This window comes from Hyla sarda, chromosome 6 (genome assembly GCF_029499605.1).
Source record: "Hyla sarda isolate aHylSar1 chromosome 6, aHylSar1.hap1, whole genome shotgun sequence".
Taxonomy (NCBI): Eukaryota; Metazoa; Chordata; class Amphibia; order Anura; family Hylidae; genus Hyla; species Hyla sarda.
In genome coordinates this window covers 301,368,456-301,382,732 of record NC_079194.1, presented here as the reverse complement: position 1 = coordinate 301,382,732, position 14,277 = coordinate 301,368,456, and the positions used below count along the sequence as shown (strand labels likewise).

Below are 14,277 nucleotides of genomic sequence, written 5' to 3'. Positions count from 1 at the left end.
GCTCACTTCCCATATATCAATGATTTGGGGCTCACTTCTCTTATTATGAATTCTTGGGAGTATTATATGTCAATTATCGGGGGACAATTATATATCAATGATTTGGGGGTCAGTTCTCATACATCAATGATTGGGGTTTATTCATATATCATAGTGTTGGGGGTCCCTTCTGATACATCAGTTATTAGGTGTCTATTATATATATCATTAGGGGTCTATTATTTATCATTAGGGGTCTATTATATATCATTGGGGGTCTGTTCTATATCATTAGGGGTCTATTATATATCATTAGGGGTCTATAATACATCATTGGGGGTCTGTTCTATATCATTAGGGGTCTATTATTTATCATTAGGGGTCTATTATATATCATTAGGGGTCTATTATATATCAATAAGGGATAATTCTATACTAATAAGTTGAGGTTCACTTTCTATATATTAGTGATTAGGGGGCTATTTTAGATCATTAAGGGGTCTATTATATAATTTGGGGGTCTATTATATATCATTAGGGGTCTCCTTCATATATTCTTATTGGTCTATCATATATCATTAGGAGTCTATCATATATCATTAGGGGTCTATTATATATCATTAGGGGTCTATTATATATCATTAGGGGTCTCCTCCATATATTATTAGTGGTCTATTAAATATCATTAGGGGTCTATCATATATCATTAGGGGTCTATCCTATATCATTAGGGGTCTCCTCCATATATTCTTAGGGGTCTATCATATATCATTAGTGGTCTATCATATATCAATAGGGGGTCTATCATATCATTAGGGGTCTACCATATATCAATAGGGGGTCTATCATATATCAATAGGGGGTCTATCATATATCATTAGGGGTCTATCATATATCATTAGGGATCTCATCCATATATCATTATGGGTCTATTATATATTATTAGGGGTCTATATATGATAGGTGTCTAATATATCGTTAGGGGTCTCGTCGATATATATCAACGATTCCTAAATGGACGTTATCTCTACTTTCCCGAATACTTGCTCCTCACTCAGCTTAGTAACAATAAAACCCATGGCCGGTGACCGGTGAAGTTGAATAGTTTTTTTTTTCCCATTTCACAGGATAGAATCTCATAGACGTGGGCGTCCAACCATCGCCCCATCCCATTTCTGATACAAATAACATTATCTGCTTCTAGAAATCCAGCAAATTACAGTAAAACCAATTGAACCAGTGACCTCATTCCAAAAGTCATCTGCGTAGGTCAAGACACTATTTACACTGACATATGGCTTGGTATAGGAGATGTCCATAAACATTAGTATAACTATATATATAATATATAGACAGAGCTGGCTGCTACTGTTTTCATCACTAAATAACACTTAGAATATATTATTATAGAAAGACGACAGAAGGGAGAGGGGGAGGGGAGGTCAATACTAAACACCACACCAAAGAACGGGATCTACGATCAGGAGTACATACTGGAGCGACTATAGAAAAGTAGGCACAAATTATATAATGGCTTCCAGGGAAAGAGCGTCAAGAGATGGAAGATGATCATATAGGTTGGACACTGCGATGAACACGTGAATACGGTCGGCTGAAAATATTCCGAACCATCTCATGGAAGACGAAGGATTAGCACTTGGCAAATCAAGAGAAGCGAGAATGGTTGTCCACTGCGAACCATCTGTGCTGCTGCAGGAAGAAAGAACGTTCATTCAAGCATTGGGTGCCCATTGGTTTTAATGTGTGTTCATTGGTTTCAAAATGGCATCCATTGGGTTTTTATAGGCATCTACTAGTTTCATTGGGCATCTATTGGTTTCAATGGGTGTCCATTGGTTTTATTAGGTGTCCACTATGACACTATGATGTATTTATTTATGTCCATTAGTTTCAGTGACCATCCATTGGTTCCATGGTGCAGCCAATTGTTTGTGAACATCTGTGCACTTCACTGGTCATCCACTGGATTCAATGGACATCTGTGCACTTTATTGGTCATCCATTGGACATAATGGACATCTGTGCACTTCATTAGTCATCTACTGGATCCATTGGACATTTGTGCTTTTCATTGGTCATCCACTGGATTCAATGGACATCTGGGCACTACGTTGGTTGTCCATTGGATTTAATAGACATCTGTGCACTTCATTGGCCATTCAATGGACTCAATGGACATCTCTGAACTTCATTGGTCATCTATTGGATTCAGTGAACATCTATGCATTTCATTGGTTGTCAACTGGATCCAACGGACATCTGTGCTTTCCAGTGGCCATTCACTGGATTCATTAGAAAACCAATGGTTTTAATAGACAGCTATTCATGTTGTTGGTCATCAATTGGATTAAAAGGGAAACCAATGACCATGCCCCAAAGCAAATTACTCTACCTGATGGAACTTTATTAAATTTATGTCCATTGGTTTCATTGGACAGCCACTGGATTCAATGAACATTGAAAGGGCTCTCGAGTAAAGCGTCCTATTTGAGCTTTACTGAATGTCTAATAATTTAAGTGGAGACCCACTGATTTAATTGAATGTCTATTGGTTTTCAATGGACATCTATTAAGTTCCACGTTCACTAGCAGTACTCCAGAGCGATGAGCCCAGCTCGATGGAGCTTTATTGAATGGGCATCAATTACTTTTACTGGACAGCCTCTAGTTTTTATTGGGCACCTATTGGTTTCTTTAGTCATTCACTGGATTCAGTGGGCATCCACTAAGTTTATTGAACATACGGAGTGCTCCAGGGAAGAGAGACCTACTTGATGGATCAATCAATTTTGCCTCAAACAGTGGGGTCTCAATAAAAAGATCCACCTCTCTTTCCAGATGCCCTACTAGGGTAATTATGGAGGTTGTCTATATAAGACAACCCAAGAAAACTGTCCTTCAGGTCAACTTATTTTAGCAAATGAAAATTACATCCTGATCATACATTTATATTAATCATCCATAACATAGACAGGTTGGGCTCATATTCGAACCATATGTCTGCCATTTGTGGAACCAAACAAACACCCACTTTCTAACCGGGATTACTTGATGGCTAGTTAAAGGTGAAAGGACTGTTTTACTTTGCATAGTAAACAGGATAGACCCTGCAAAGAGGAAAGACAGGAAGAAAGACAAACAATAATACTAGCTGTATGTCTACACAATTGAAAGAATCATTATATAAAGGTTTAGATGGAGTAAGAGTCGTAGGGGTTTAAAAAATGTCTCTTGAAGGAGACATTTTTTTTAGTTTGTTCCTTTAGGCATTCGAGGGTCTTTCTGCCCACCAATAATAATTTCAGTAGCCCATATAAAATGAGGCAAACAAATCAAAAGATGGAAGATCTGATCTTAAAGGGGTACTTCTTTAAGATGTCTGATCGCGGGGGTCCCGCAGCTGGGCCCCCCTCCCCGTTTTGTCTGTGGCACCCCAGACATTCAGTGCACGGAGCAAAGTTCGCTCCATGCTGGATGACTGGCGTTGTGGGGCAGAGGCTCGTGACGTCACAGTCACACCTGTTTGTGACGTCGTGGCCATGCCCCCTCAATGCAAGTCTATGGGAGGGGAAGTGGATAGGGGATAAGATGTCTAGGGGCAGAGCACCCCTTTAAGGCAAAACCATTGCTGATATTGGTAAGTAGAATGACCCTCAAGGGCGCTTGGTGGAGATAAAATTGAGCCTAATCAGTCCTAACATGGACAATCCATAAAATGTGGCATAAACTCCCAGAGTATATGGGAGAGAAGGATTAATTGTATGGATATGTGTTGGGTCCATGCTAGGACTACTTAGTCTCAATGTTGGCTTTGACAAGTTCATGGTAGATTTTGACCCATTGTGTGATATATTGTATGGTACAAACCAAATTTAGGTAGAGTCTTTGTCATTTGTGCTATGATTTTTTTTTCAGTATTCCAGAAGTAAATCAGAATCAACTGGACTGGTCAACAACCCTGGAGGGGGTTCGCTATTCAACCAAAAATGTCTGATCCTGTAAGCTCTCAAAGAATCATCATGTTTCGGCAGAATGGCTTCATCTGTTGACATTTCGACAAAACAATATATACCCTACTTGCAGAAAATTCTACCACCAGGTTGACTTGACAAGGTCGTTACTCTAAACTGAGTAGCTTGAGCTATTGACCCTTCCATACAGGATTTTCTTACCACTAGGTTGACCTGATGAAGACACCAAGCTCCAAGAATAGTGCAGTTGACTTTGGTCTACCACTGCTACATATGACTTGGACCCGGATGTTGAAGCTGATAGACCTCTCATTGACATAGCCTGACCAGAATTACTCTGGGCTCATAGGAAAGATGCAATAATTTTTGGGTGCTACCCATTGATCATGTAATAAATAATGAAAGTTCATTGCTTAACAATAAAATAGCTCACACTCTATATATATATATATATATATAATTCTTATATAATGACAAGAAGAACTAATCCGTTTTTCCCTCTATGAAATAATATTACTTACTGCAGCTGGACAATCATCATCAGAGGCACTGCTGATATTTGGCAGTCAAACAAAAGGTTGTGGACACTATAGAGAAGCAACAAATGTGCAAGGTGGTCTGTTTAGGTGTTGGCTACAGCATGCAACAAGGGATCCTATTGTTTATCTAAGAGAAGCCATCTGCACTGTTGGCTAAGGAAGAAGAAGAAGACGGATGTGATGAGGAATGTGGGAGCCTGTACGACAGAGGTACAGACACCATATGTACTAGCATTGTGTTCCTAGCTCCATATCCTTGGGGGGAATCTTCAGGCCAAGTGAGGAGGTGCCTAATGGGTCCATCATGTTCTTGTAACGTTCTCCACGGTGCTTGGCCAGGAACGGACCCCAGTCTGGCTGTGGAGTGCAAACCAGCTTCAGCCTCTGTAAGGGAAGAACGAAAGAGACATATATTGATACAATGAAGTGACGTATGATACATAGATATACACTGAAAAGAAGAGGATATAGGAGAACTTTTGGAAAGGTTTAGTTTCAGAAGAAGCCATGAGGTTTTAGGGTCGGATGTATATTGATATCAAATGACCATCTTGTGAATGACAAAAGTCTTGTAGACACGTCAAGCTTAGGATTTGGCTAGAAGAAGACCCTTGTTGAGTAGCTTGCATCCTAGAAGTTGCCATACGACCAATTCAGATCCATATTTTGCTAAAAAAAATTGCATATTTTTTCTACCTTTGTATGTAAGGTCCATGCATTGTATGTTGGGTCCATGCATATAGTAAGTGAAAAGTTGGCCAGCCCCAGTTTTGTCATGGTTGGACAACACTTTAATGCATATAGGAGCCTCTCGGAGACGAGGGTCTGGCATGTTGAATTTTACCACCCCACCCTTTTGTTTTCCGAAAGACATGCCTCCACCAGAGCCGCCTGGCAGCCGCTTATCTCCACTCTTCCTATTCGCAACAAGTGAACGTTGACAGTTGGGCCAAATGTTCGCTGAATACACATTTTATCAACAGCTGTTGAAGGTATGTAAGCAAATGTAAAGGGGTACTCCGCCCCAAGACATCTTAGGGGATAAGATGTCTGATCGCGGGGGTCCTGACACTGGGGACCCCCGTGATCTCAGCCAGACATCCAGTACAAGGAGCGAACTTTGCTCTGTGCCAGATGACCGGCGATGCAGGGTGGAGGCTCGTCTATGGGAGGGGCGTGGCGGCCGATAAGTCCCCTCGAATAGACTTGCATTTAGGGGGCGTAGCCGTGATGTCATGAGCGGGGCGCTGCTGTGACCTCACGAGCCTCCGGTTCAGCACCCAATGCTCTAAACAGATGCTGGGTGCAGCAGGAGATCGCAGGGGGGTCCCCAGCAGCGGGATCCCTGCGATCAGACATCTTATGGAAAGGGACAGAGTACCCCGTTAAGGAATGGAAACCATATTGTTTCTGTTGCTATCAATGGAAAGACCGAACAGTAGTGGCATTAGGGCCCCAAAATAAAAATAGGGTCCAACCACTTCAGAGGGGTTTAACTAGACACCGACCAACCACTTCCTTCATAGGATCTTTTGGCCAAGCTACCTTCATGACATGTTTTTGCTAAAGAAGTCTTGGTGGGGTAGCAGCTCCCCCCCCCCCCCCCCAACACCTCCTGAGGCACCATAGCAATAGTGCAATCTACCTATAGGAGAGGTTGTAGTACAACAATGAGGGTTGTAGTCGAAACTGGGCTACTGAAACGCTATAACCAGGTCATCCAATGGTACAACCAACTGTAGCTTTGGACGACTATCAGAATAGATTAATTATTTTGACCATTAGTCCTAGAGCAGTGTTTCCCAATCAGTGTGACACCAGCTGTTGCAAAATTACAACTCCCAGCATGCCTGGACAGCCAGGTTGGTTCTCAGTTGGCCCCAGAAAGTTTCTGTTCTCTTTTCTAGCTGCAATGCCCAACTGTGAGGTGCAGGTTTCTTGAGATTGTGCAGTTTGGCAGCCACTTGATCCTAAAGACTAGTAAGGTCATAGGGTGAAGATATGGGGTTCCTGTGCTACTTCTCCCAAAAGACCATATAACTCTCTCCTTGCTCACTTTCTTCCTTCAGCTCTAGGGGGGACTTTGATAAGGTGGTCACCAGAACAGGGTTTATTGGAGGAGCTGGAATAGCCTCATGCAGTCCCAGTAATAAACTAGCTTTTGGCAGTTAGAGGGGTTTGACACCTCCTCTCTTCTTAGCACTCACTGACATCCTGTTCCTCTTTGTAGAGAGGCTAGATCTACAGCAGTGGTCTACGAACTGTGGCCCTTTAGATGTTGCATGCTGGGAGTGTAGTTTTGCAACAGCTGGAAGTTCCCTGTTTGTAAAACATTGACCTATGTGTATGCTGGCTTCTCGACTGTCTGTTGACTCTGGATGTCAGAGGAGAGAAGGGTCGGGCAAGTGTCCCCCTGCAGAATATATGTGCTAGTGTATACAGAGATGGGGAGTGCATGCTGGGAGTTGTAGTTTTGCAACAGCTGGAAGCACCCTGATTGGGAAACACTGATCTATATGTACTATGGCCTCTTGACTCTATGTTGACTCTGGATGTCAGAAAAGAGAAGGGTTTGGGCAAGTGTCCCCCTGCAAAATACATGTGCTAGTGTATAAGGGATGAGGGGTGCATACTGGGAGTTGTAGTTCTGCAACCGCTGGAGGCACACTGGTTGGAAAACACTATCCTAGAGCAATGACAATGCAGCGATACCTCAAATACCCTAGAGGGTTAAGGCATATAGTGACCACTAGGGGCGCCATTCTGCGACAATCCCAGAAAAAAACCCAAGTAAAATCTATTTTAATCTATGTAATTTCCAATTCTTAACCAAATCTTCACATCCACATTTTTTTTTACTGAATCCGGAAGCCCCAGACGGGCGGGCGCTTCGGAGTAATTGAATTTGTGTTTACGATAATCCCCTGAAGTATACAAAAGCGGCGAAATACGAAATGAGATTCTAATTATCTGCGAATGATCGCAGGTGAACGCGGCAAGGCCTTCGTGTTTGATGCGGGGAGGAAGGGGGGGAGGGGTGGGAACTGGGCGTAAAGTGACAAGAAAACAAATTCCCGGCGTCGTAAACAGAACAATTATCGGGTTTATGTCGCTATTAAGATAAATTGGGCTTCTAATGTCCTTATTTTTAATCTCCGTAAAAATTGCCATTATGACTCCTTGACCTCCCAAGTGAAGAGTCGTAAAACGCAACGGGCTGGGCTGCGGGACGCCGCGTCCGGCGAGATGCATGTCCGCGACAAAGTGCGTTGTAATCTTTTTAGGATCCAGCTGTTATGCTGCCTTATTGCGAGACGGAATTTTATTTTATTTATTTATTTTATTTTTTATTTTATTTTTTTGCGGTGGGCAGAAAATAATCAGTGTTTAGTATGCGAAAGCCGCGGCCGGCTAATGATTTTGATGCTGGGAGCCGCTACCTCAATAAAGCTGCCTGGCGCCAGATGCATTTTGATGGCGAACATGATCGGAATCCAGATGACGGAGCAGAACAGCATCAGCCACCCGAGGACCATGGACCACGTTGGGTAGTGATAAGTGCCGTAAGTCATCGGCTCCCACTGGTAGAAGCTGAAGCACAGGATGAACTGCAAGAGAAACAAAAGGGTTTTATGGCAAGGACATTGCAACAAAAAGAAGTGTTTTCCAACCAGTGTGCCTCCAGCTGCTGCAAAACTACAACTCCCAGCATGCCCGGACAGCCTTCGGCTGTCCGGGCATGCTGGGAGTTGTAGTTTTGCAACACCTGGAGGCTCTCTGGTTGGGAAAAAACACTGGCCTAGGGCAATGATAGTGCAACGATAATTCAAATAGTGTTATAAAGGGTTATGGCATATAATGACCACTAGGGGTGCTGTTCTGGTTTACAAATAACGGCCCAGATTTACCAAAATGCTAACAACCAATCACGGCTCAGCTTTAATTTTACCCAAGCTTGTTAAAATATATTCTATCCATTCTTTCACTAACGCCCGTAAGATCAGCATATACAGCTCCGGAAATACTCTGTGCTGCCAAGAGTTTCTGTCCCTTCCTCAGTGACCGCCTACTCTTCTGAAATACTCTGTGCTGCTGAGAGTCTCTGCCCCGTATGCAATGACCGCCCACTCTTCTCCTGAAATACTCTGTGCTGCTGAGAGTCTCTGCCCCGTATGCAATGACCGCCCACTCTTCTCCTGAAATACTCTGTGCTGCTGAGAGTCTCTGCCCCGTATGCAATGACCGCCCACTCTTCTCCTGAAATACTCTGTGCTGCTGAGAGTCTCTGCCCCGTATATATGATGTATATGTACTGTGTATATACTGTATATGTGCTATATGTGTGGTGTATATGTGCTGTATGTATACTGTATGTGTGCTGTATGTATACTGTATATGTGCTGTATGTATAATGTATGTGTGCTGTATGTATACTGTATGTGTGCTGTATGTATACTGTATATGTGCTGTATGTATAATGTATATGTGCTGTATGTATAATGTATATGTGCTGTATGTGTGGTGTATATGTGCTGTATGTGTGGTGTATATGTGCTGTATGTGCTGTATGTATACTGTATATGTGCTGTATGTATAATGTATATGCGCTGTATGTGTGCTGTATATGTTCTGTATGTATACTGTATGTGTGCTGTATGTATATGTGCTGTATGTATACTGTATATGTGCTGTATGTGTGGTGTATATGTGCTGTATGTGTGGTGTATATGTGCTGTATGTATACTGTATGTGTGCTGTATGTATAATGTATATGTGCTGTATGAATACTGTATATGTGCTGTATGTGTGCTGTATGTATACTCTATGTGCTGTATGTGTGCTGTATGTATAATGTATATGTGCTTTATGTGTGGTGTATATGTGCTTTATGTGTGGTGTATATGTGCTGTATGTATACTGTATGTGTGGTGTATATGTGCTGTATGTGTGCTGTATGTGTGGTGTATATGTGCTGTATGTATACCGTATATGTGCTGTATGTGGGTATGTGTGCTGTATATATACTGTATGTGTGCAGTACAGGTTCTGTATGTGTGCTGTATATGTACTTTATCTCTATGTATACATTACACGTACAGTATATGTACTATAAGAGTGATGTATATCAGACATACATGTGCTGTATGTATACACTGTATGTGTGCTGTATGTATACTGTATGTGTGCTGTACATATACTGTATGTGTACTTTATCTCTACTCTATGTATACATTACACGTACAGTATATGTACTATAAGAGTGATGTATATCAGACATACATGTGCTGTATGTATATACTGTATGTGTGCTGTATGTATACTGTATGTGTGCTGTACATATACTGTATGTGTACTTTATCTCTACTCTATGTATACATTACATATACAGTATATGTGCTGTATGAGTGATGAATATATACTGTATATGTGCTGTATGTGTACTGTAAATGTGCTGTGTGTGCTGTATATGTGCTGTATGTATACCTCATATGTGCTGTATGTATACTGTATATGTGCTGTATGAGTGATGTATATCAGACATACATGTGCTGTGCTGTATATATACTGTATGTGTGCTGTATATATACTGTATGAGTGATGTATATCAGACATACATGTGCTGTGCTGAATATATACTGTATGAGTGATGTATATCAGACATACATGTGCTGTGCTGTGTATATATATATACTGTATGTGTGCTGTATATATACTGTATGTGTGCTGTATATATATACTGTATGAGTGGTGTATATCAGACATACATGTGCTGTGCTGTGTATATATATACTGTATGTGTGGTGTATATATATACTGTATGAGTGGTGTATATCAGACATACATGTGCTGTGCTGTGTATATATATATATACTGTATGTGTGCTGTATATATACTGTATGAGTGATGTATATCAGACATACATGTGCTGTGCTGTATATATACTGTATGTGTGCTGTATATATACTGTATGAGTGATGTATATCAGACATACATGTGCTGTGCTGAATATATACTGTATGAGTGATGTATATCAGACATACATGTGCTGTGCTGTGTATATATATATACTGTATGTGTGCTGTATATATACTGTATGTGTGCTGTATATATATACTGTATGAGTGGTGTATATCAGACATACATGTGCTGTGCTGTGTATATATATACTGTATGTGTGCTGTATATATATACTGTATGTGTGGTGTATATATATACTGTATGAGTGGTGTATATCAGACATACATGTGCTGTGCTGTGTATATATATATATACTGTATGTGTGCTGTATATATATACTGTATGTGTGGTGTATATATATACTGTATGAGTGATGTATATCAGACATACATGTGCTGTGCTGTGTATATATATATACTGTATGTGTGCTGTATATATATACTGTATGTGTGGTGTATATATATACTGTATGAGTGATGTATATCAGACATACATGTGCTGTGCTGTGTATATATATATATACTGTATGTGTGCTGTATATATACTGTATGTGTGCTGTATATATATACTGTATGAGTGGTGTATATCAGACATACATGTGCTGTGCTGTGTATATATATACTGTATGTGTGCTGTATATATATACTGTATGTGTGGTGTATATATATACTGTATGAGTGGTGTATATCAGACATACATGTGCTGTGCTGTGTATATATATATATATACTGTATGTGTGCTGTATATATACTGTATGAGTGATGTATATCAGACATACATGTGCTGTGCTGTATATATATACTGTATGTGTACTGTATACTATATGAGTGATGTATATCAGACATACATGTGCTGTGCTGTATATATATATATATATATACTGTATGTGTGGTGTGTATATATATATACTGTATGTGTGCTGTATATATACTGTATGAGTGATGTATATCAGACATACATGTGCTGTGCTGTATATATATATATATATACTGTATGTGTGGTGTGTATATATATATACTGTATGTGTGCTGTATATATACTATATGAGTGATGTATATCAGACATACATGTGCTCTGCTGTATATATATACTGTATGTGTGCTGTATATATACTATATGAGTGATGTATATCAGACATACATGTGCTCTGCTGTATATATACTGTATGTGTGCTGTATATATATATATATATATACTGTATGTGTGGTGTGTATATATATATACTGTATGTGTACTGTATACTATATGAGTGATGTATATCAGACATACATGTGCTCTGCTGTATGTGTAATGCTGTGTATCCATACATCACAGGAAGAATATTGGGGCATGCAGCGCTATTCTTCGCGTCAAAATGACACCATGACGGAACCTGATGGACGCCATTATGTGAAGCATCCATTGGGCGCCATTGTTATCCGTCACATACGGATCAGGCGTCACATACATTAGTGTGAACTGGCTGCAAAAATCAGATGTTTACATTACTATATATTTATTTACATTTCTCAGGAAAATATTTCATGGAGCTTCTCCTTTATATAAGATGAAATGTCTGGTATATTATATAAGATATAAACAATGAGAGCTGAGCGTGCGATGTACAGAAGTTATGGATGCTCCTCAGCACAGCGCACGCCACATTAACCCCTCACCTCCCTCTCTATCTTCAGTGGCCGAGCTCAGGAGCGATTTAGTGAGGAAAACACATTGCAAATAGATGAGGCTGCACTACTGACACATACAGGGAAACAGGCAATGTACTGTATGATTCTGCTAGGCTGCTCTCTGCTGACACCCAGTGTCTGAAAATGAGGACTGCAGCCTGATCAAATATCTACCATGAAACTGAGAGATGCTGGGTATGGCTAATACTATCTATCTATTTATCTTATCATATCTATCTATCTCATATCTATCTATCTCATATCTATCTATTTATCTTATCATATCTATCTATCTATCTCATATCTATCTATATCATATCTATCTATCTCATATCTATCTATCTATCTCATATCTATCTATCTCATATCTATTTATCTATCTCATATCTCTCATATCTATCTATCTCATATCTATCTATCTATCTCATATCCATCTCTCTCATATCTATCTATCTATCTCATATCTATCTCTATCTATCTATCTCATTTCTAGCAGACGAATAGGCGACAGCACTCCCATAAGGTGTAAATAAGCCGTCTTTATTCACATAGACATGGTGGCGACGTTTCGGCTAGCTCACCCAGCTCGATAATGGCTGGGTGAGCTAGCCGAAACGTCGCCACCATGTCTATGTGAATAAAGACGGCTTATTCACACCTTATGGGAGTGCTGTCGCCTATTCGTCTGCTACCTATGGAGATCTGTGACCTGGATCTGTTGTGACCGTGTGCACCTCATCATTCTTGTGAAGACTTACAGGAGTGCTGCTCTCTTTGGATTTTATCTCATATCTATCTATCTCATATCTATCTATATCCATCTCATATCTATCTCATAGCTATTTATCTTATATCTATCTATCTATCTCATATCTATCTATCTCATATCTATCTATCTATCTCATATCTATCTATCTCATATCTATCTCATATCTATCTATCTCATATCTATCTATCCATCTATCTCATATCTATCTATCTCATATCTATCTATCTATCTCCTATCTATCTAGCTCATATCTATCCATCTATCTATCTATCTCATATCTATCTATATCTCATATCTATCCATCTATCTCATATCTATCTATATCCATCTCATATCTATCTCATAGCTATTTATCTTATATCTATCTATCTATCTATCTCATATCTATCTATCTATCTCATATCTATCTATCTCATATCTATCTATCCATCTATCTATCTCATATCTATCTATCCATCTATCTCATATCTATCTATCTCATATCTATCTATCTCCTATCTATCTATCTCATATCTATCTATATCTCATATCTATCCATCTATCTCATATCTATCTTATAGCTATCTATCTCATATCTCTCCTATCTATCTATCTCCTATCTATCTATCTCATATCTATCTATCTCATATCTATCTATCTCCTATCTATCTATCTCATATCTATCTATCCATCTCATATCTATCCATCTATCTATTTATCTATCTCATATCTATCTATCTATCTCATATCTTTCTATCTCATATCTATCTATCCATCTCATATCTATCCATCTATCTATTTATCTATCTCATATCTATCTATCTCATATCTACCTATCTATCTCATATCTATCTATCTCATATCTATCTATCTTATATCTATCTCATATCTATATATCTCATATCTATCTATCTCATATCTATCTATCTCCTATCTATCTATCTCATATCTATCTATCTCATATCTATCCATCTATCTATTTATCTATCTCATATCTATCTATCTCATATCTACCTATCTATCTCATATCTATCTATCTCATATCTATCTCATATCTATCTCATATCTATATATCTCATATCTATCTATCTATCTCATTATCTATCTATCTCATATCTATCTATCTCCTATCTATCTCATATCTGTCTTTCTCATATCTATCTATCTCATATCTATCTCATATCTATCTCATATCTATCTATCTCCTATCTATCTCATATCTATCTCATATCTATCTATCTCCTATCTATCTCATATCTATCTCATTATCTATCTATCTCATATCTATCTATCTCATATCTATCTATCTTATATCTATCTCATATCTGTCTTTCTCATATCTATCTATCTCATATCTATCTATCTCATATCTATCTATCTCATATCTATCTCAT

General features: G+C 39.2%; 1 protein-coding gene across 1 annotated transcript in view; it reads right to left on the bottom strand.

Annotated features, from left to right (window-relative positions):
• Window positions 1-4,414: 4,414 nt before the first annotated feature.
• SLC6A5 (solute carrier family 6 member 5) overlaps window positions 4,415-14,277 on the bottom strand; it is a 117,225-nt gene continuing 107,362 nt past the window's right edge. The window contains exons 15-16 of the mRNA XM_056527926.1: window positions 7,951-8,118; window positions 4,415-4,894 (exon numbers count right to left, since the gene is read on the bottom strand). Of these exons, the coding sequence (XP_056383901.1) occupies window positions 4,739-4,894; window positions 7,951-8,118 (324 nt within the window). The 3' untranslated portion in view covers window positions 4,415-4,738. The remainder of the gene's footprint in view (window positions 4,895-7,950; window positions 8,119-14,277) is intronic.